The following is a 23,999-nucleotide window of genomic DNA, read 5'->3' on the forward strand; positions in this document are numbered from 1 at the left end:
TTGGGCTTGGGTCTTTAAGGCTCTTAGGTTTTTATCTTTTTATTATTGTAATCTTGGTCAAAATTTCTTTTTGTTGACAGGAATTATAACAATTTTTTTTTTTTTTTGAGAGAATAGGGCGCAAAGAAACCAGAAGGTTTGTTATCAATTTTTTTAGTCCTCTTCGGGACTTCTAGGTTTCTTTGTCTGGCTAATCTAAAAAAGTGGGTGTGATAGGGGTGTGTTGAGTAGTGTTGTCATCATCCTTCAGACGAAGAGGATCATTTTTAGGATAAGACAACGGACGATCATGGGTGTGTTTGAAGGTTTGACCTTGTCAAAATGCTTAAGCATTCATCAACACGATGCTTAAGTTCCAAACCGAGACATAATCGTGTTCTCCCAAGATTCTTCATCTCAAACTCAGATTTCAAGTGTTCAGCGGTTTCCCTTAACTCTTTGAGGGCTTCTAATGAAGATCATGTCACTAATATGAACCATGATAGAATCCGGAACTTGTTATGAAAACGCGCGGGTATTTACATATTCCTTTCCCAATCAAGTAGTCACTTAGTGAGCATTTCAACCTCATTGCAAACGCTCTCCATGGTCTAGAGCCTCTTGACTTGGGTAAATGAAGTTCACCATGAAACTTCATGTATATTCCATATCTGGATCCCATAAAGATACGTAGTGACCACATTCGTAAGCTGCATGTTCAGTTATTCGAAAATTACCAAACTGACAGGGTAGTAGAGTGTAATGACATCTATTACGAGAGAATATATCTCATCGTAGTCGATTCCAGGGCATTTTGTGAGAAGCTTTGGGCCATAAGGCGAGATTACCGGTCATCTCCTTTTCTCATCACGCTTTCTAATAAAAACTCATTAGTCAACATGTTTTATGTAGGAGGTGTTGGCATCAGTGGCTCGAAAAACCTTCCTCTTCGTTACAGAATCCAACTTAAGCTGGATCACATCTTTCCATTTAGGTCAAATTTCTCTACGTTGGCATTCATTCATCAACGGAGCGTGGTTTGATATCATCAGACTCAATAAACTCATGCGCGACTACATCACCAATCATGATGGAGTTTCTATCCTACGTCTCATGTATACTAGTGTAATTATCAGAGAGTTCTATATTCTCAATAATAGGTTCTGACGTTGAGGCGTCCCCTAACGATAACCATAATCTGGAAGGTTCTCATGAGACGGATTTTGAGTGTCGATGATCAAAGATTGAGTTATGCCAAAGTATCCTTCGAACCCACGGGCCTCCCACGCATCCTAGCTGGGGCCGTGGTCTGTAACGCTAGAGTATCACTCTCTTTGGCGTTGGCGCCATGCCTACCTCCGTGTAGGGTGGCGCTACGTCCTCTCCTAGGGACGCCCATCCTTGCAGGCATATTTGCAGCAGATATGTGTGATTTCGTCACTTTAGCGGGAATTGAGATGAGACATAGTGGGGACAGACCACGACAATTCTTGTCGTTCCTGTTGAACATCCATGTTCTTATCTCCTCCTAACGACAGGAAGACTGTCTTATCAAAGTGACAATCCACAAGACATGCGGTAAAGAGATCGCCTAGCAAGGGTATTAAGTGGCGAACGATTGTTGGAGTCTCATATCCAACGCATTTGCCCATTCGTCTTTGAGGACCCATCATCGTGCGCTATGGTGGCGCAATTGGCACATAAATGACACACTCAAATATGCGTAAGTACGAGATACTTGTACCTAGTCACTAGCTGTAACGCAAAGATTGTTTGAGTGGCGGTGGGCTGCAGATGAATTAGCATAGCTGCATGCGATATTGCATCACCCCAAGCGGATATAGGGAGATTGGTGCGTACTACCAATGTCCGGGCTACCATCGTAGTTGTTTCCGCGAGACCATTTGGGTGTGTACATGAGAATATGACATGCAATAATCATTGAAAATCTTCGATGTAAAATCTCTAGCATTGTCAAGTCTGATTGACTGAATGGGATGATCCAGGGAGTGAGCCCGTTGTCATATGATATGTGCTAGGAGTGTAGTATAAGTAGCATGACAAGTGGACAATGACACAACACGTGACCAACATTTTTGCTTATCAACCAACGTCATGAAATATTTAAACGTCCGCAAGTTGGTTGAATCAGTCCACATAATCCCATTGGATTGTTTGTTATTCTTTGTAAGAACAAAATGAGTATTTTCGTATCCATTGCATAGGACGGTCTCGATCCTAATTTCCATAAGGAACAGGCTTTGCAAAATGAGCGAGGGGCATTGGAAGCAACCAATGAGGATTTTGGTAGGGCCTCAGCGTTTGAAGTGCTATTTAAAGCAAATTTTGTGACTACATCACCCATCATGGCGTCATAACCATGGGAAGTGGCATCCATGATGTCATGGCCATGGGAATTGGCATCCATGGCGTCATGGCCATGGGTGGTGCCTACTATGGTGTCATTAAGGGGGACGGTGGCGGACCAAGGCAGGCAGTGGACGGCTGCGGCAGCTGTCACACTTAATCCGGGAATCAATCTTTGATTCTTGCTCCGTTTCGCTCGAAAGAATGGATGTCCGTGTGAAGTCTTTAGTAGACAGATCATCATATCATGACTAAGATGACCTATCCTGTCGTGACAAAGCCAATATGTGTCTAAATCCAAGAGATATTTTCTCATAACTTTATTGGATTTAATAGCTCTAATAGTGGTGACATAAAATCCACTAGAGAGACACATACGTTTCTCTAAGATGCGTATTTCGTAATGATTAGAGGTAGTGCAAAAGAACTCTTTTCCGTTTTCTTCATGAGTTTTGCATGGAATCCGTTGAATCGAATAGCTCAATAGGGTTCGATTTGAGCTAGGAGCGTAGAGAGTTTATGTGACAGTAATCAAGATGACATTTGGCAAGCAGAATTTGGGCTATTCCATGTCCTTGAAATAATCCTGATGGCCCAGCCATCGTAATCACAAAGTAACATGCTCAGAATTAAAATGGAGTCATAATGAAAAGAACTCGAAATTTTATTCATAAGCCAAGGGAGTACATCATTATTCTTAACCATTAAGAGAGTCTAATCCAAGTACTAGCTAATGCAAAACAATGATAGTCGTTTTACTTCTTTCGGTAACTCCAACATAAATATGACCAGGTGAGTAGAGCGATGTCAGAGGAACAAAGCTCGCTTAAGTACCACTTATCTCAAAACCTTCTTAGACATCATACTCATTTTGGATGAGTCTATGTGAAGAAAAACTAAACCAATTGCATTTACTACAAAGTATATGGCAATTGCCTATTACATCTCTTGAAAAAATAAAGACTTAGACAGAATTGGCGATCTATTGATCCCAGCCAAATTTGTAGTCTTCAACCTTTCACTCTAGATCACCTTCTTGATCTTCTTGTTCCATATAGTGAGCTTTTCTTGCTTCACAATATGCTTTATAGGCAGTGACAACATCTTCACGAGCTCTACAAATGTGTGCCCAATGACCGAATAATCCACATTGAGAACATACATCTCTGTGCTCAGACTCCATTGATTGAGGCGCTTTGAAAGCGTTATTTGGATGGCTCTTAGTGTTGGTGGCCCAGCAACTTGGCCAGAAGCGTTGCCTCCCTCTCTCTTTCCACGTTGACCTCTTCGGTTTCGTGTTCGCCTATTTTGGCTGTTACCTTCCTCATTAGAGTGAGAATATGGACCAAAACGTCCAGAAATGTCCCTAGATTTAGGGTTTCACTCTTGGCGCCCACCATTAGGGGCGCGACTATAATTGGACTCCGGAATATGTTATGTTCCCATGGGCCTCGAATTATAGTTCTTCACAAGGATGTTGTCATACTTTTTAGCAACATTCATAGCTCCAATGAGCTCATGAAATCTTGTGATCCGTCCTGCAGTAACATCAATTCGATAGTTCTTAGCAACCATCAAAGTGGAGACGGAGAAGGTAGAGAGAGTCATCTCGATCAACATCACATCTGTGATAACTTTTCCACAGAATTCCATCAAGGATTTAATGCGAAGTTCTTTCGAGTTGTAGCCAAGAACAGTCTTGAAATCACATAAGCGGAGGCTATGCCATCTCACTTCTAGGTCAGGAAGCAGGGAGTCATGGACGTTGCCAAATCTTTTTTCGAGTGAGACCCACAGCCTTCTGGGGTCTTCTTCATTCATATACTCGTACTGGAGCGAATCATCCATATGAAGAGTCATTAGGATGATGGCTTTCGCCTTTTTTGCCTCCAAGGCTGCTCTATTTGCTTCCAAAGCTTGAGCTTGCTCAATAGTTAGCACGTCTTGGCTAGGCTCAAGAATCGTATCCAGGATTCCTTCGGCCTTAAGATGCTGGCGGACATCACGAACCCACTTGTTATATCCAGAGCCAGTTGTTCCCAAGAGGTACTGAATTAGATCGAAACAATGACGTAAGTGGTTGATTATAAGTTCTCTACAAACTCTAAGTTTGGAGATCTCAACAAGCTCCAAGCTTGGAGATAGCACGAACCCCCATAGTTCGGCTTAATTAGGTCTCCCCTATGAAGAAGAAAACGGGGTAGAAGAAGGGAGGTTGCTATCTCCCCTATGGAGATAGCACAAACCCCCACGGTTCGGCTTAATTAGGTCTCCCCTATGACGAAGAAAACGAGGTACAAGAAGGGAGGTTGCAAGTCCCCGAAGAAAAAGAAGAGAAAAGGAACAAAAACTCTAAAAACGGGAACTTTAAAACGTACCTCCAATTAGGGTTTCCGGTGTGGCAGTGGTGTGGCCTGGTGTGGCACGCTGTGGCAGCAGTTTGGCACGGTGTGGCAACAGCGTGGCAACGAGCAGTGGCGCGCGGGATGGTGGGGCGGTGGTGGGACGAGGTGACGCACAACAGGAAGAAGGCTAGCGCGGGCTAGGTGCGGCGATCTAGGGATTTAGGATTTTTGGTTTTTGAGATTTCAGGGTTAGGGCATCGTGCTGATAACGTATTTTCGGAAAACTGAAATTGGGAGAGAATTGAGTCGTGCTTTCATTGATAATAAGGGTCTCTTTATATAGAGGATTACAAGCATAGAATCAGAGTTGTACATAGAAAGGTAATCGTACAATGATTGGATATCTATGAATATCTCCGAGAATATCTCTAACATAAACCCTATTACAACTTGCACAAGTAACCTAGAGTTTGGCCCAGACACATATTATTGATTTACTTGAAAAGTTACTAGCCTAATTGATCAAAAAAATAGAAAAAATTAAGTATATAATGAGTATTTATTAATTAAACAGTCATTTTTAAGTATTTAACCAAATAAGAAAGATCTTTTGAACACTTTTTAAAACCCAACTTGCTTAGGCGTTGTCGAGAAATTCTTCATTGGTCCTGTCAGTCCACATGGCAATCTGACATGGTTTGATGTTGCAATTAAATATTGACACGTGGATTTGCTAAAATTAATTAAAACATAAACTCAACTTTTCCATTTTTTTGTGAAGTAACCTTTATGGGTCTTCTTTGCCATGAGAAGCTGTTTGGGACTTCTCTCTCTCTCTCTCTCTCTCTCTCTCTCTCTCTCTCTCCCCGTATAAAAGACCAACTTTTTTATTTTTATTTTTTTATCATATATGGGCATCTGGACCATTCAGTTTTTAGGTCTACTATGTAAATTTTAAGCCAAATTGATCATTGTTAAGACATTCAAAACTGTGATTTACAATTACAAACATGAACGGTTCAAGTTGGACAGATTTTGTTCGTCCATTGATTTGATCTAGTTCAGTACCTTAACGATTATCAATTTGGCTGAAAATTTGAGATGTGATCTATACATGGAGTTTTAAGAACTGAACGGTCAAGATCTCAATATATATAACATATTTATATGACACACACCCATACACCAAAATGCGTGAGATTCTTCATATTCAGGGAGGCCAATGCGTCAACCAGATTGGAGCCAAGGTCTGGGAGGTTGTCTACGCCAAACACGACATTAACCCCACCGAACGCAACACCAACGACTCCAGCTCCAACTTTAGAGAGTCAACGTCTACTACAACAAAACCAGTGGCGGACGGTATGGTCCACGTGTCGTCATCTTGGATATGGAGCCAGGAACCATGGACAATGTTTGATCACGGTCAGATCTTTTGTCCTGATAACTTCGTCTTCGATCAGTATGGTGCAGGAAACAACTGAGCGAAAGATCACTACATTGAATGTGGTGTGCACGGGGGTAGAGAACGACCATTGCCAATAGGGGTTGTCAAGTGCCAATTCTGCCCTACCTTTGCCATTAGAATGAAAATTGAGTGGTTGATCGAATCATTAGATCATAGGGTTGGGAAGTAATAGTATTAGAGTGGAAGGATCTGGTGATGAGGAAGAAGCGAGAAATAAAGTAACACAAAACCCAAAATGGTCTTTTGACAAATAGCTGAAATAATTCAAGTTTAGCAAATCCACATGTCAATATTTAATTGCAGCGTCAAAGCATGTCAGATTGCCATGTAGACTTACGAAACACTAAAAAATTTATCAGCGGCACCTAGGGCCTAAACGGGCCTAGACAACCTACAGTTAATTTTTAGAACATTGATTAACAGTATTATCAACATGAAAATCATGAAAATTATCTAAACAAACAGTCATAATAAAACAGACCCCTATGTTATACATAAGAACCAGCTGTTCACCTGAAGATCGTGGACAATCAATTGCGCAAACTCTACTAAGGCATATGATTAACTAAAAGCGCTCGTCTGCAAAAACAACCTCCAGCTAAAAAGCTTTTCTTAGAATATTGGCCTCCTCCTCTAACAACTCATACTATTCAAATACCAATGTCCTTTACAAGACCTCCTCTTTTAAGTTGTAACAACTGTTCTAATTTTATTTATGTTTTTTAAATAACATACAAGACAGACTACTATTCAGGTCTGGATGCTGTACTTGTGCTCGCTATCTTTAGTGGCGCTTATCATATTCCTTATGTCAAGGCCTATATATATGCTCCTTGGAGCTTTGTTCTAAGTGGGGTTCTCCCACTACTGCACTCAATGATGCAACAAGGGATTGTGTACCATTTGGGTGCCTGTCCCTTCGATCACTTGGTGGGTCTCACCTTTCTCTCTCTTCAACTGGTCTCTATGGTTGATTTCTTGGCAGAAGATGTTCTTTGTGTTTGAGGTGGTTTGAGTTCTAAGATTATTGTTTTTGTATATATCTGAAACTTTAGTAGCTGGGTACATCGGAATCACCATCAGCCTCTTCAACGATCATTTGATCTGGTTGGATCTTGTTATTGATTGCTCTGTTCTTCACGGCGGCAGAGCAGTTTTCTTGTTAATGTTGTTGGTTTCTGTTTGGTTGACACTTTAAAATGACCTCGTTTATCATTAGCCCTTATTAATTTTATGTCATAAAATAATTAAAAAGTTAAATAAATTGAAACTGACTAGTTCCCACCTAGGCTTCCGCTTAGGACCGTACGCCCTTTCCGCCTAGGACTGTACGCGCTAGTCCCTGGGTCACCACCCGACTAGTGTCTAGCATTTTTTAGAACCTTAAAAATACATTTTACAATGGGCTAATGATAAAAGAGGTCATTTTAAAGTGCCTTATTATAATTCAGTTAACACAAATGTCTCCATGATAATTCAGGTCACCTCTTAATAACCTGCCACTACAATTAAGCATAATTACTAAAGATGCCACTGGCTCCTCTCCCTCTCTCCCGTTATCTAATCCCATCTGAACCTGTCTCTCTCTCTCTCTAAATTTCTCTCCCAATTTGATAATGTGATTGCAATCGCCGCTATCTGAGTCAATGTTTCTGAATTCGTTGGGGTTTGATCGGACTAGGAGTTTATGACATCGCAGTGGCGATGGAGGAGAGGCTAGGTTAGGGTTTGAGTTTTCGGGAGCTATCTGCTCGAAATCGGTGACAATGGCGCCGAGACTCGGTTTCAGCGATGCATCCGACTTCAAGTTCCTTCTCTTTCTAGTTGAGATTTACGACCTCATCGCGGTGCTTGTCCACTTGATTGTTCTTTAATCTCGCCGTGAGATTCACGCTTTGGTTTTCAGATCGACGCATGATAGATTTCCGATTCATTCTTTTCACGATTCGGAAAATTTTTTCGCCATATAAGTAGTGGTGAGAGAAATGAACGGCGGCGGAGAGGGGCTCGCGGCTCCGGTGATGTTTGAAGTGGCGATGTTAGTGTTTGCTACTTATCCATTATCTAGAGGATCTCTATAGTACTGTAGCTACTTGATTTCACCAAGAAAATCAAAACGTTTGATTAAGAAATCGAGGTCACCGCGCTCTCACACTCAACACCAGAAACCAGTACTACTATCCTTTTCTTCTATATTTATGTTATTCACTTTGTTTTCTCTCTCTCATCGAGTTGATCTATTGATCGCCGGAACCACCGCCATCTCGAAATATTGAATTGCTGATATTCTGAGAGAGAGACAAAGAAAAATCCCGAAGCAAAATAGTTTGCTTCAGATCTTCGTCGTGTTGAGAGAGGTCAACCTTCGCTTAGAAACATCCAGCGCCTAGACCGCCTGAGCAGTTGCCGAGAAGTAAATGCCTAGACCAATTGCCTAGCCCAAAATCGTATAGGTGACCCAGCTCCTAGGCAGCCGCTTAGACCGTTTTTTAGGGTCTATCTGCGCAATATTTGAGGTAACATTTGGGGTAAAAAAAAAAAACATAAGTAAAAAAAAAAAAAATTACAATAGTTCAGGTACCATTTGGAGTTTTTATTGAAAAAGACTATACCACGTAGGCGACTTTAACATAAAAGTTGACGGGAAATACTATATTTGGTAATAACACAATACTTTAGGTACCATTTGGGGTAAAAAAAAAAGGGTAAGGATCAATGGACACACTATTTGACACAATTTTTTACACGTTATGTTAACCCTTAGATATTAACACATTCAATGGTCAAGATTAGTTATGGAAAATGACATGGTATTAAATTTCCTCCCAACAAAAACATAAAATTTGTTAAAAATTCTTTTCTAAAATAAAATAATAAGTCTAACAAGATATTAGAAAACAGAAAAACACGTTCAAAAAAAAAAATGAAAGATCAAAAGAGCAAGAACTCATTTTTTGAACAAGAATGCCATTTTCCATTCATTCTTTGGCAAAGTTATAAAAATGAAACAAATGGGAATTTCCTAAATATTGCGAACACAAGTTCTTCACAATTTTTTCTTTTTTATAAGAATTCTTTTGACAATCCATATTTTGGTACATGAAATTTTAATCGTTCCATTACAAAATTGGTTTGTTGATCTTCTCCCAAATGTTGTTTATATCTGTGTGTATGTGTTCTCTGACTATTTACAATTCACAAAGCCCAAGAACAATTAAACGCAATCTCAAAACTTGAATCATGCATTAAAGAGAAACCTACAACCATAATTTTGATGGATATGGTTTTCTAATTGTTCTCTAACCTGTAACTGAGAATCAAAATTGTGGTGATCAATCATCTTCTTTCTCCCTCTCTACTTATTGTGGTTTTCTTGGCTTTATGTTCAATGCGAGATTCCTCCATGAATGTTTTTGGGTTATTCTTTATTTTCTTTTGATGTACTAAACAACTGGTTTATCAATCTTCCACTTAACAAGAATCTGAGATCGTGTTATGTTGTTCTTGTTTTTTTTTTCTTTGTTCTTTTTGATTGTATTCTCAGTTCTTAATCATTTTTTGTTAAACCTTTTATTTTATTTTTGTTTTTACAAAAGTGTTGCGTTATTTTATTTTATTTTATTTTTTGTTAAGAATAAATTTTATGCCAAGTCATTTGTCATAATTAATCATGACCATTAAATGTCTTTATATCTGAGGGCTCAAATGAAGTGTCAAAAAGTGTGTCAAATAATGTGTCCATTAATCCTGACCCAAAAAAAATATGTATGTATCAAAAAATACTTTTTGCAATAGTTCAAGGTTCAAGTACCATTTGGAGTTTTTACCCTCGATCTCTATAATATAAGTTTTTTTTTTTTTTTTTTTTGAAGGAATGACGACAAGCTATATTAAGTGAAACTGAGGAGTACATGGAGCGATGCACAAAACATCGAAAGAAAGCAATAAACCATAACGAGATGCACAGACGCATCTATAATAAAGAAAAAATAATAAAGCATAACTAGATGCACAATCGCATCGAGAAGGAAAGGTAACCAGGTAACCATGTGACTTGATGCCGACTGGCATCGCTGCACTGCATATGTCACTAGAGCAGTGTAAATGTAATAGTAACCGTAGTAGTAACCGTAACCAGGATCGTAACCATAGCTTGGGAGATACACCTCAAGAGAGCAAGGTGAGGCTCCCGAGAGGACGAAGGCGACCAAGGGTGTCAAAAACTCGGACGTTAGCAATCAAACTCTCAAGAACAAGAACCATGAAACCGAGGCTCCAATCCAAAATTGAACTAGAGCCCAGATTAAGCAGCACCAATCCCCTGGGTCCCAAACACGAGCCCAAGAGTGCGTAGGCCTAGAGAAAACCCACACTTGTAGAGCCCCACAAAGAAGCCCAGACCCAGGCCCAATTAAACCTACTGTGGGCACCCAAGCTTCCCAAACCCAGGATCCCAGTCTTTCGCCGGCGCCACCCGACCCGCGCTGCTGAATCGCTGGAGGAAGCAAGACGTCCACCATTAGAAGAATGAGCGGCCCTCCGGAATGAAACAGCACACCATGCCGATGCCAATCGCCGAAGTCCACGAGCCCAGACAAACCCAGTAAGCCGGATCAGATCCAGCCTCCCGCCAACGACGAAAGCCTTCAGACGCCGTCCTCCTCCGTCTCCGGCACCAACAGGGCAACTCTTTTTGCCCCGAAAAAGAGAATAGGCAGGTCCAGGGTCCCAAAGGCGAATCGCCTCACACAACCCCATATCTGAGAAAAGCCTCCTCCGGCGAGCGATTTTCAAGCCCATACCAGACTCCCCTCGACCACCGCCGCAAATCGAAAAGCAATTCAACATGGAACGAATGCCCCAACCCATAGGTTGAACCGAGAGGAAGAACGACCCTGAGGAGGGCGACATACATGCTTCACGAGGAGTAGGAATCTCATCGGAGGCATTAAGATTCAACGAGCCAAACCCTAGACCTAGAGTTTGCCGTCGCCAGGCGAGAGAGAGGAGAACTCTCGTCATTTGTAGTAAATTGATAAAAATTATAATATAAGTTCTTGTTGCTTGTCAAAAAAGAAAACAACAACTACTATTGAGGTCTTTCCTTTTTTAAATATCCACCAATTTAAACAAAACCTCCTCTCTGTAGGTTTGTAAATACAGTTCAGATTTTATGCCTTCTTATAGATATCCAGTGCACCTTCTAATAGGAGTAACCACCTCTCCCTTGTTGTACGTACGTAGTAGCTCTGTTCTCTATTTTCCCGCCGTCAAATAAAATACCATCTGCTCTGTGGTGGCGTCCATTCCAAGCTTTCTTTATCACCACCCTTTCTAATCTCCGGTAGTAAAGATATTATAGCCCTCTCGATTGGATTTTAGTTAGTTTTTTGCTTTAACCTACAAATACATGCTTTTATTTGCGTAATGTTGTACGCTCTCCTCAGGTGTTATCATTTTACGTATCTTGAGGTGGTTGGAAATGGAGAAGGCGGATCGTCGGAGCTTGAGGCATTGGGGTTTGCTTGTTGGGACATTAGCAGCAATGCTTGTTCTGGTTGTTTGCCTGGTTGGTGAAAAAAAATACGAGAAGACCACCCCGAAGACCACCCTACAATTAAGGTTTGTCATCTGCTCTCTTTCTTCCCTTGCAAACTGGCCAAAACATTTTTTCAAATTGGCTTTCTGACTAATAATTGTGAATATATACCTGACTAGTAGACATATATACCTGAACTAATTAACAAAATATTTATGAAACGTGAAATTCAGAAAATTACTTCGGAGAGATCCTAGAACACTATGCCAGGGCATGAACATTCTGAAAATCCCTAGTAGCCGGAGGAACATTGCTAGACCACCAAATCCAGGGTTCAACGTGGTAACAGAGAATAGTGGGCGGAGGATTGTTGCAAGAACACAATATCGGATAGTCACCATGCTAAAGACTCCTAGGCAGGTAAAATGCATCCCTTCTTTTTCCTTTAATCTATGAATTAATATCTGCCGACAGTTGGGTCTTAACACCATTACAAAGATACGTATCTTAATATCTGAAACTGAGAATATGTGCATTATTCTGCCAATAGAGATGTGACCATGCATGGATTTAATTGGACCATAACTCTACAAGCATCAATATTTTAATCCTTTAATTTTATGGGTGCCTTTCAGATTACGCTGGATAATGGCCTCATCCAACTCATAGTTTCTCGTCCCAGCGGAGATGTCGTTGGAATAAAATACAAACGAAGCGACAACTTGCTTGAACCCAATAATCTACGAAATAATAGAGGGTAAGCACACTTCCTCCAATCGCCGCATATGCATGGTGCCGATTGCGATCTGCTGAAGAAGACATCCTAAGGAAGCAAAATTTTGGAAAAAGGAGACACATGCTCCTAAAATTTCTCAACTAAAAATAGATTATTGTCGAATATAAAAGAAAAGATATATTGAAGAGACACATTTTTCCTATATAGTTTCCACATTGATTGAGGTGTATTAACCATCATGCAGGTACTGGGATGTGGTCTGGAACAAACCGGGAGATAATATATATTATGTTGATAAGTAAATACATCCTCTCCTTCTCTATATTCCTATAATTGGAAAACAAATCTATTTGATTCTTATTATTTACGAATCATGTACATGTGCAGACTACAAGCAACAAGATCTAGAGTTATTATGGCAACGGAAGACCAAGTTGAAATTTCTTTTGTCAAAACATATAATGTTGTTTCCCAGCAGCTTGGTGCCCCCGAAGTTCCTTTGAATGTAGATAAAAGGTGTTTTCTTAACCCTCCATAATTGGACAACTTAAACTTTGATGAATTCTCTCAATAACTATACCTCAAACTTGATCATTTTGTAGGTACATAATGCGACGCGGTCGTTCAGGGTTCTATGCGTATGCCATATTCGAGTGCCTTGAAGGGTGGCCGGAAGTGAAGATTGATCAAGTTAGAATGGTTTACAAGCTTCAAAAAGACAAGTAGAAAAAATGCAAACATTATTGTGTATTTAAAACTTGCTTCTAGAAAATGAGAACTCAATTGCATTATTTCTTGTCATTGCCAGATTTCAGTATATGGCTTTATCAGACACTAGGCAAACATTCATGCCAAGAGCCAACGACCGTAAACGTGGTCAGCAACTTGCCTATCCTGAAGCCGTTCGTTTAACCAAACCAAGTAATCAGGCCCTTAAAGGACAGGTTAGCCCTCTATAAATTTCCCTAGACTAGTAGAAAACTCTTGCATCATTATAATGCTACAATAAACTATTTTATACACCTGCGTGGTTCACTACTATTATATTCGACACTTTTTCAATAAAACTCCATACCTACTGCGAGAGCTTCAGTTTTTCTAAGTTCTGCGACATATAATTGGGTTGCAGGTCGATGACAAGTACCAGTACTCAATGGAGGACAAAGATAACAAGGTCCATGGATGGATTTCTACAGACCATTCGGTGGGATTCTGGATGATCACACCCAGTGATGAATTTCGTTCCGCTGGACCCATGAAGCAGGGCCTAACATCCCATGTTGGTCCAACTACCCTCTCGGTAAGTACTAAGTACCATCCGGCTTTGTTTCTCTCGATCATCAATATGTGACCGACTGACAGGCACATTCTGATGGGCGACTATGTTTAATCTTTGTTAAATTCATATGACGTACAGATGTTTGTTAGTACTCATTATGCTGGGAAGCGAGCGGGGATAGAATTGAAAAAAGGTGAGGCATGGAAAAAGGTTTTTGGGCCTGTCTTTGTGTATCTTAATTCCGCTCCAAGATCAAAAAATACCACCGGTACACTCTGGAATGATGCGAAGGAGCAGGTAATAATATATTAAAACTTAACATTTTATTTTATTTAAGATTAATTACAAAATACCTTTCAAACTACAAAGTTATTTTCATTTTCATACCCAATTATTAAATTTTTGTATTTGCATTCCTTAAATTTCATTCTATTAGTATTTTGATACTGTTAGTATAGGCTTGATGTATGTTGGCATTCCCAATACAAAATCTAGAATCATAGGTCTAAGCTAGAGTTGTGTCTTAATTCAAATGAAGCTTCTATTAGTTGAAATGGGAATTCAATGCACTCAATGCTTCAGTTGACTCCCCGAGATACTTCACAGGTAATTGCATATGCATTTCATACGTTTTATGTCTCCATGCATATTAGGATTGGTGCATGTTTTGCAATCCTACTTAGGTCAGAATATGTGAGATGGTTCATGTTCGTCTCTTTTAATTCGAGGGTCTTTGGGCATTTATTGCTGTCATTCATTAAGTCGTAAAAGAATATTTCTTCTATTTGATTTGTTAAGTTAAGTCTATCTTTTTTATTAGGGATAAAATCATGTTTACTTGTTGAATATCTTTTTAGGAAATGTCCCTTCCATATACGGAGTCAATTAGGTTTTGGTGTCTTTATTGTCCAAGGTTTTAGGGGGAGTCTATGCTCTATATATAGTAAGAAAATGCATTCATTTGAAGAGACCTTTGAGCGAATAAGAATTTGTGCATCCATTGAGTTAAATGTTTTTCATTCGTCTGTGAAAAACCCTATGCTTCATTATGAGTCCATGGACTACTTGTTCCATGCTTAAGTAGATCATTGAGTCAAACACTTTCATCATTCATTATATCGTTTCATATCAAAGTACTTTCAAGGTCAGTTGGAGTCATTGATGTGCAAGCAAGGTTGAAGGTTGAGGTCAGTACTTGTCAATCAGAGAAGACAGTTCAAAGGTGGAGAAGATCAACTAGGACGTGTTCAGACAATCTACTAGGTGTGTCTAGTAAGTTAGCCGAGGTCAGCTCTATTCATTGTTTGTAAAAAACTCGTATCTTTCCACTTAGTGAATTGGTTTTCACTAGGGTTTTAGAGAGTAAGGCCCCGCAGTTGTTTTCCTAATTTTGAGGTTTTCTACTGTGCAAACAATTCTGGTCTCTTGGTTACTGTGTGATTGTGTTTACCTTTCTTTTCTACACTCTATCTACATTGCTGTATTTTGGGATTTATATGTGTGTTTCAATCCTTTAACGTATTCTGTTGGGTTTTAGAAATAAAGAAAAGTTCTGGTTTTTGTGGGAACAACCTATTCACCCCCTCCCCCTGCGGATTTTTAGTTTCATCCTAGTATTTTCAGATACCCTAACCCACTAACACCGTTAAAATTTGCTAATATTCAAGAACATTTCCATCGATCAATTCATCAACTTTGTAATTAAAATTAAAATTTCTTCATTGAATTTTTTATTAAAATTAAAAAAATTTCATTAGGATTGTTTATGGAGTTGTTCAAACCCGAGAACGCTTGTTCACTAATGCACACTAAAACCAATGAGTTGTTGTGATTGAATTATTTCTTATTGGCTTCTAATTTATTTAATTATTTTATTTTTGTTCTTTTTTTTTTTTTTAGCTAAACCCTATATACATATATTCTTCTAGTCATTTATCATCCATAATAGTATATGTTTCAAAAAATATAGTGAAGTGTAATTTTAATTCATTGAATATTTTGACAAACTACTAATATTTGGTAATTTTTTTTTTTTTAAAAAAAAAAAAATATATATATATATATATATATATATATATTGTTAAAGTAAATATCAAAAAACATAAATTCATTGAAGTGACATAAATGCCCTTGATTTTTAACGATATTAGTGGTCAGGGTATCAAAATGTTAACGGAAGGAAACATAAGGTATGTAAGCGCAAAAATTTGATAGTTGAGTATGAGAAAGAAGACAGTCTCATAGTTCGGGAGATATTTTGTAATTAATATTTTTTGCTATAAGCACACTCAATTATATTTAACTTACGATCCTTAATTCATAGATGATTGAAGAAGTCAAAAGATGGCCATACAATTTCACTCAATCCAAAGACCTTCCTTCTTCAGATCAACGGGGATCGATTTGTGGTCGACTAATAGTACATGATCGGTAAGTAACTCAGATTCTATAGAGCAGTAGTCTGGTTAGTCACTGATCGTTTCGTTCTTTGTCATTACTTTTACATCAGATCACTGAATAGTACGTTATTGTCTTAGGTACATGAATGAGAGCCTTCTTTCGAAAAGTTCTGCATATGTGGGATTAGCTGCACCTGGAGAAGTGGGATCCTGGCAAACAGAAAGTAAGGTATGTAAATTCTTTCACCAAGTTTGCTCGATCCATAAAGGTTTTGTCATTTGTGTTGAACAATCAAGGCTACCTAAAGAGAAAATGTAGTGTGAATTATTGTTTTAATTTTTCTTCTACATTGTCTATAGGGTTACCAATTCTGGATTCAGGCTGACAAACTAGGTTATTTTCTCATTAAAGATGTTCGACCTGGGAACTATAGTCTGTATGCTTGGGTCCCAGGCATTGTTGGAGATTACAAATATGAGGCTGATATTACCATTAAACCAGGTATTTAAGATATCTATGCAATCCGCATGACTTAACATTTCAAGGAACATAAAAGCATTGCTAGCTACCAGGACAACCATTAAGTAATTGGCTAGTTTTTTATGCACCAACTTGAGGGGGAGTGTTGACATGAGCTATATCAATTAACTTTATTATGTCTAATAGTTGACTTATATTAGGATTGATTACTTTCCTTTGTGTATATGAATGTAATACTATATAAACCTCCTTGAGAGATGAATATAATTAACACATTATTCCCCTATACTTCTGACAGATTATATATAAACCATGTGCAGGAAGTAAAATCAAATTGGGTAATCTTACTTATGAGCCTCCAAGAAATGGTCCTACCTTGTGGGAAATCGGTATCCCCGATCGAAGTGCTGCTGAGTTCTATGTACCGGATCCACATCCAACTCTCATGAACAAATTGTACAAAAACAATCACTCGGACAAGTTAGTTATCATATTACCAACCACTTTGTTAGAGTAATTTATTTATATACGTAGACACTAATCTATTTGTTTATATGCTTAAACTTTTGCATTTGCTTAATTTTCTGAAGCAGGTTTAGACAATACGGGTTGTGGAAACGTTATGAAGAGCTATACCCCCACCATGATCTTATCTACACCATTGGCATTAACGATTATCGTTATGATTGGTTCTATGCTCATGTGACCAGGTACTTGCTTTATCTACAATATACCGCCGGCCTCAAGGGGTGCTACTTGAAGCAGCTGCCCCATGCCACCAATCTCCGGCGGCTCTTGGGGCCTGATTTATATATAAATTGCCTTCTTTTGTACTGTTCTCATTGTCTTTAAAAAAAAAAAAAAAAAAAAAATTAGATTCACACTTTTTAATCTTTGATTACAACATTCCAATGAAGAAAAGCAAAACTAGTATTGCTTCATCATGTTATTCAGTTGAAGGTAACAACTTAATTTAAATGACAAAACAAAATTTTATACTTTTAGTTTATATGATTCTTTATTTTTTGTGTTTGCAATGAGTAATGAAAATATATATATTTTTTGCAGAGATAATCTATACATTAGTAGCTAAAAACTGAACGGTCGAGATGTGAAAATGCGACCGAAAAATGACCCTAAACCCTAACCTCGCATCGCTCTGGATAGGATCTAATATATATATATATATATATATATATATATATATATATATATATATATATATATATATATATATATATTCATCTAAATTAAAGTTGCTAGCTATTTCATATGAGGCCACAATTTTATTGTTCGTCTTAGTCGTCCAAAGCATCAGGCTATATAGGAATATTACCTTTACGACACTATTTTTTGCATCTAATGTTCTCTAATCTCGCATTGCAGGAATATTGGAAAGCAAAAGTATGTGGGAACCACCTGGCAAATTCGATTTAAACTTAACAATGTCATAAGTCAAGGAAATTATACACTCCAATTAGCATTGGCGTCAGCTACTTCTTCAGAAATACAGGTATTGTTCTAGACTTATTAGATTATGTGTTTAGATAGTTTCCCACTTGAGCTATGTTTTCTGTGAAGTCTAACAACTAAAATACTTTGCCACTTGTGTTTAGGTTCGATTTAACAACCGGAGTATTGCGCCACCTCATTTTTCGACGGGGCTAATAGGAGGGGACAATGCCATAGCAAGACATGGAATTCATGGTTTGTATTGGTTCTTCAGTATTAATGTACCAAGTTCTCTGCTACATGAAGGAAACAACATAATCTATCTTACTCAGTCCAGAGGGGGAGCACCTTTTCGAGGAGTCATGTATGACTATATTAGACTAGAAGGACCTTCCATTAGACATGCAGACACATAGATCTTTCTCTGTTTTTCCAACAACAAATTCTAAAAATCTTCAATGTACTGGGCTTGAATTTTTAGAATTGATTCTTGACCCTAACGTTATCAACTCCCATAGCCTAGGCCGCAGTGATAAGATATGTAATATATACATGAAAGACCAGTCGCATCTGTATCTTTTCCAGAGAGCAAACTAAAACACAGTATCTGTCCATATTCGTGTATATGTTTCAACAATCGCAGAAGACTCACAAGCTCGATCTAGTAGAGAAGAAGTCCATAAATATTAGCTCATCGATCACGTCAAGTCCATAAATATTAGCTCATCGATCACGTCAGCAATGCAAATAATCATGCCCAGACATAACACACTCCATAATTCCATATGAGTCTGCCTCCCCCATTCTATTTACACCAAAAATTTTGCGCCGAAAGGGTTTATCTTGGGCCTAGAAAGCATTTGGGTTCCTCTTGACAAAGTCAAAAAAATAAAAAAAAACTTTTGCTCGAGTTTCATAAGCTTTCCTTCACGGGGCTTCACCTTCTTCATTGCCTCCACCTTTTTGAAGCATTATCAGTGAACACTCCATCGCCAATTACTCTGATGGTGATCATGACACTGGAAACAGAGCACCCTGTGAAGGCCTTTGGCTGGGCTGCTAGAGACCCATCTGGGCATCTCTCTCCCTTTAACTTCTCCAGAAGGTAACCAAGTTATTCAACTACTTCAGTCATTTTCAGATTCTTTACATATTTTCTTTTTCTTAGTTTGTTAATATTAATTGTGGTAAAATTGATGCTTCATCACAGAGAAACAGGTGATGAAGACGTGAGGTTTAAGGTGCTGTACTGTGGGATATGATGCACGGAAAAGCCAAATTCCCTTCGTTTCCCGTATCGATCTGGGAAACGGGTACGAAACGCATATCCGGATTTGGATACGGTTTGGAAACGCGTATCCGGATTTAGATACGGTTTGGAAACGCGTATCCTGATTTGGATACGCAAATAAATAGAAAACGTGGGGGTAATACTGACTTTTTACTCTGAAAAAAAAAAAAAAACAAAACAAAATGCTTAATACAAACTGACCCAGATCGAAGAAAGAGAGAGAAAAGGAAATGAAGCTGAGAAAGAGAGAGAGAGAGAGAGAGAGACGAGTTGACCCAGATCGAAGAAAGAGAGAGAGAAGGAAACGAAGCTCAGAAAGAGAGTGAGAGGCGAGCTGACCCAGATCGAAGAAAGAGAGAGAGACGAGGAGAAGCTGACCCAGATCGAGGAGGACACAATCTATTCTGGATTTCTGGTCTTCTGCTCATTGTTTCCCACCTCCTCCTCAGAGAAGAGAAAAGACTGGATCTTTGTCTCCCCAACAACATCAGAAACCTCTCCTCCCCCTCTCCCATCTTTCTTTTGTTTATGTTTCATATTTTTTTCTTCTAATTATATATATCTAATTATATATATATATACAGGGCTTCTTGGGTGCGGACGGTACGGATTTCCCGTTTTCCCCCACTTTCCGGCCACATTTTCACATCTTAACCGTTCAGTTTTTAGGTCATAATGTATAGATCACCTCTACAAAACTTCAGCCAATTTGGTGATCGTTAAGGCATCCAAAATTGCAATTTACCATTATAAATACGAACGGTTCCGGTTCGACAGATTCGGTCCGTTCGTGTAAATTGCAATTTTGGATGCCTTAACGATCACCAAATTGGCTGAAATTTTGCAGAGGTGATCTATACATTAGGGCCTAAAAACTGAACGGTTAAGATGTAAAAATGTGGCCTGAAAGTGGTCGAAAACAGGAAATCCGTACCGAAATTTCGGTACGGACGTCCGCACCTGAGAAATATCCTATATATATATATATATATTTAATTGCGTTTCCTTCACGTACCCGTATCCTATTATATTTAAGATTTGCCGTTTCCACGTATCCGACCGTATCGTATCCGGGTACTCATACCCTTATCGGTGCTTCTTACATATGCCACACTGACCTTAGCAACCTCAAGAATGAATGGGGATTATCAAAGTACCCTATAGTTCCAGGGTATGGCTCTCAAGCTTTGATATATTTTTTATCTCCAACAATCAAGAGTTAAATTATAGCCCTTTAATTATTTTGTTATTTAAATTATGCTAATTAATATTAATTATACTTCTATTCATATTCTTTTTTTGAAGGGACTTCTATTCATATTCTAAGTAAAATTAATTTTGGGATGAAAACAATTTTTCAACAAAGTTATATAATTTTTGTTGTAAAATTATAAAGAGAAGTGAAATCTGCACTTCTTATTTTACAATGCACACTCTATGTTTCTTTTTTTGGTAACTTAAATTTTATCTCTAGTGACTTGAATTTTGTATCCTTATCAAAATTTCAAATAAAAAAGGAAAGAAAGAGTGTAGATTAATTGTAAAATAGGGAGTGTGAATTTCACTCTCCAAATATAAACATAATTTTTTTAGGTAACACTTTCTGAAAAAAGAAATAAAAAAAATTACAACAATTAAGAACAATACTAGCCATAATTACTGAACCTTAATTATCTCTATAATTATTCACATGTGCGATTAGCATAAATTCATGGCCTTCAACTTGTACATGCATGTGGCATTCTACGCCTTCTCTCCACTCTGTGGTGTCATTATCATTGGAGACCTGGGCTATCCATAGGGCTGAACTTGGCACTCCCCATGGCTCTTTGACCCTCAAATTAACCCTCTAGCTCTCTTGTGGACCTTTAATGGAGATGAAATTAAGGTTAAATAATAGGAATTAGTGGAATTTTTTTTTTTTAATCACCAGCAACTAATAACTATGTCCGGTGAGTCAACAACCAGTAACACAACCATTAAAGCAAAGCCTTCTCATTCTCCCCCTCCCCTTTTAATTGAACTAGAGGGTACTCTGGCTAGTGCAATATTAATTAGAGTTCAACTAACTTGCCTTATGGGCTATGGCAGGCACGAGATAGTGGGAGAAGTAATAGAAGTAGGAAGCGAGGTGAAGAAAGTAAAAGTGGGAGATAAAGTGGGCGTGGGTGGTGTTGTTGGTGCATGCCATGACTGCCGCAAATGTGACAATGACCTTGAAATTTACTGCCCCAAATCGATTTTTACCTACGGTAACATATACCACGATGGAACAGTAACATACGGAGGTTACTCTGATTCAATGGTTGCCAACGATGTCCATTTTCCGGACAACATGCCGCTAGCCGCCAGAGCACCTCTACTCTGTGCTGGGATCACAGTGTATAGTCCCTTGAAGTACTTTGGGTTAGCGGAGCCTGGTATGCATATTGGCATTGTCGGCCTTGGTGGGCTAGGTCATATGGGTGTGAAATTTGCCAAGGCTTTTGGGGCGAAAATGACTGTGATTAGTATATCCCCTAGCAAGAAAGATGAAGCATTGAAACAATTTGGTGCTTATTCGTTCTTGATCAGCCGCAACGACGACGAGATGCAGGTTTGCACCACTTCCACAACATTATCATTTTTTTTTTGGTCAAAATTATCGTTGATATGCAAAATTTAGCTATTTTCAACCTAATTTTGTTGAATACACCGCAGTCAGAAAATATAGTCTATCAATCATTTGTTCTTCTGGTGTAATAAAATATACATATTGGATTGCAATTGCAGGCTGCTAAGGGCACATTTGATGGCATCCTTGATATAGTCTCTGCTGTGCATGCCATTTCGCCCTTGATTGACCTTTTGAAGTCCGATGGGAAGCTTATTATGCTGGGAGCACCAGATAAGCCACTAGAACTAGACGTCTATCCTCTACTCTTGGGTGAGTAATTGCGCATAGACCCAATATCCCACATTTATTTAAGGAAATTAGCACCCCTCTTTTGCAAGCTACACCCACTCATTTTGGGAAAAACTCACAAACAGTACCTAAACTTCAAGTCACTAATAACTTTCGTACCTCAAGTTCAAAAAATATCAGATTGGTACCTGAACTTCTGACCCCAACCCAATATCAGTATCTGAGAACAGTAAAATCGTTAATGGAGTTAATTTTTGAAGGGTAAATATGTCATTTCACTGTTCATCATCTCCAAAACTCTCCCTTCTCTCTCTGCAAACCCAGATTTTTCATTATCTTCTTCATACCTCACACACACAAACCCAAATTGACCAAAGGAGAGGTGAGAGGTGAGAGGTGAGAGGAGTTGGTGGTGGATGGGACGGTGGCTATTGAAGAAGTGAAAGGTTGGTTGATAGTGGTGATGAGGTATGAAGAAGAAGAAGAAGAAATCTGGTATTGCAGAGAGAGGGGAGAGTTTTGGAGATGATGAATAGTGAAATGACAGATTTGCCCTTCAAAAATTAACCCCGTTAACGATTTTACTGTTCTCAGGTACTAATATTTGGTCGGGGTCAGAAGTTCAGGTACCAATATGATATTTTTTGAACTTGAGGTACGAAAGTTATTAGTGGCCGATACGTCATGTACTGTTTGTGAGATTTTCCAACTCATTTTTGTTATACACATATTTGTTGTGTGGAACACTCGCGGCAAAATAAAGAGAGTAGTGTCAATTTTACTTCTCTAATTTAATTTAAATTAATTTGCTCAATATATACTTATTCCAATGGACTATTTGAACACGACAATGGAGCGTCTTGCTAAGAACGATGTTAGATACCGCTTTGTGGTCGACGTCGGAAACATTTTGGCTGCTATCAAGCCCTGAAGGATTATTGCGCTTCCATGTCAGAGTCGCATTGTGTACTAATTTGATAAATTAAATAAATGAATTATGTTTTGATACTGCTAAAAGAATCATAAGCATATTCTCAAAAAAAAAAAAAAAAAAAAAAAAGGAATCATAAGCACACACATATAATAGGACTACTTTTACCACATTAACGTACTTATCTTTAAACATTACTTACCGAGGAGAGATTCTTAGATAAACAAAGAAATAAAGAAAAATTCTGAATAACTTTCCTTACAAAAAAACCCATCTCAAGCGGTTTTCTCTCCTTCACCTTGAGAGTCAGTGACGTTTATCCCTGCCCACCATGGGCGATATTGCCCGGAGCTCATCTACGATTTGAGGCTATGTGTCTCTGTTTTCCCTTTCTATTTTGTCATACCTTTTTGGTTTGATCTGTTCTTCCCTTTCTATTTTGTCTTTCCTTTTTTGGTTTAAATTTGTTCATCTTCACCCCGAACTCTTTTATCTCAAATCCATCATTCTTCTACATCTCAAACTGTTTGCTGGCCTTGGGCATCGCCGACTCCGGCGACTTGCCTTTTCTTCTACCGTTGATTGTATATATGCTTCTTGGATGTTCAAAGCAGGATTTGCCCGCTAAAGCACATAAATCCGTTTACGGTGGTGTAACAAGGGATTGAACACCCTTTGGATGCCTGTCCCTTTGGGTGCACTGTGCTCTTCATGGCAGTGCAGAAGATGCTTCTGCGTTCTTCTCGCTGTGTTTGGGTTGTGGGCTCGCCTAGTTTGAGCCTACTCAGTTTGCCTTCCTTTGCTTTGTTGTCCTTGTTTTGTTATGT

The 23,999-nt window shown here is 38.7% G+C and overlaps 1 protein-coding gene and 1 pseudogene across 3 annotated transcripts; both read left to right on the forward strand.

The window, feature by feature from the left end:
- Positions 1 to 11,382: 11,382 nt before the first annotated feature.
- LOC133722866 (probable rhamnogalacturonate lyase B) lies at positions 11,383 to 18,620 on the forward strand. 3 transcript variants are annotated; one of them, XM_062149732.1, is made up of 17 exons: positions 11,383 to 11,503; positions 11,607 to 11,781; positions 11,932 to 12,118; positions 12,334 to 12,455; positions 12,679 to 12,732; positions 12,822 to 12,950; positions 13,037 to 13,156; positions 13,243 to 13,378; positions 13,564 to 13,734; positions 13,852 to 14,010; positions 16,037 to 16,143; positions 16,251 to 16,341; positions 16,473 to 16,614; positions 16,914 to 17,073; positions 17,184 to 17,303; positions 17,980 to 18,106; positions 18,210 to 18,620. In XM_062149732.1, the coding sequence occupies exons 2-17, from the start codon at positions 11,642 to 11,644 to the stop codon at positions 18,459 to 18,461; spliced, it is 2,217 nt and encodes a 738-aa protein (XP_062005716.1). In that variant the 5' UTR covers positions 11,383 to 11,503; positions 11,607 to 11,641; the 3' UTR covers positions 18,462 to 18,620. The 3 variants fall into 3 exon arrangements, with proteins under 3 accessions (XP_062005716.1, XP_062005711.1, XP_062005719.1); XM_062149727.1 differs by lacking the exon at positions 11,383 to 11,503 and having other exon boundaries at positions 11,538 to 11,781; XM_062149735.1 differs by lacking the exon at positions 11,383 to 11,503 and having other exon boundaries at positions 11,538 to 11,781; positions 17,187 to 17,303.
- Positions 18,621 to 18,981: 361 nt separating this feature from the next.
- LOC133721814 (probable mannitol dehydrogenase) lies at positions 18,982 to 23,172 on the forward strand (annotated as a pseudogene).
- Positions 23,173 to 23,999: the final 827 nt, after the last annotated feature.

This window comes from Rosa rugosa, chromosome 1, assembly GCF_958449725.1.
Source record: "Rosa rugosa chromosome 1, drRosRugo1.1, whole genome shotgun sequence".
Lineage (NCBI taxonomy): Eukaryota > Viridiplantae > Streptophyta > Magnoliopsida > Rosales > Rosaceae > Rosa > Rosa rugosa.

Bases quoted from the DNA above. Each gene is read 5' to 3' on its own strand.
- LOC133722866 (XM_062149732.1), top strand. From the start codon at position 11,642: ATGGAGAAGGCGGATCGTCGGAGCTTGAGGCATTGGGGTTTGCTTGTT. The intron at 12,733-12,821 runs GTAAATACATCC...GTACATGTGCAG, and splicing joins AATATATATTATGTTGATAA to ACTACAAGCAACAAGATCTA. The intron at 16,144-16,250 runs GTAAGTAACTCA...TTATTGTCTTAG, and splicing joins CGACTAATAGTACATGATCG to GTACATGAATGAGAGCCTTC.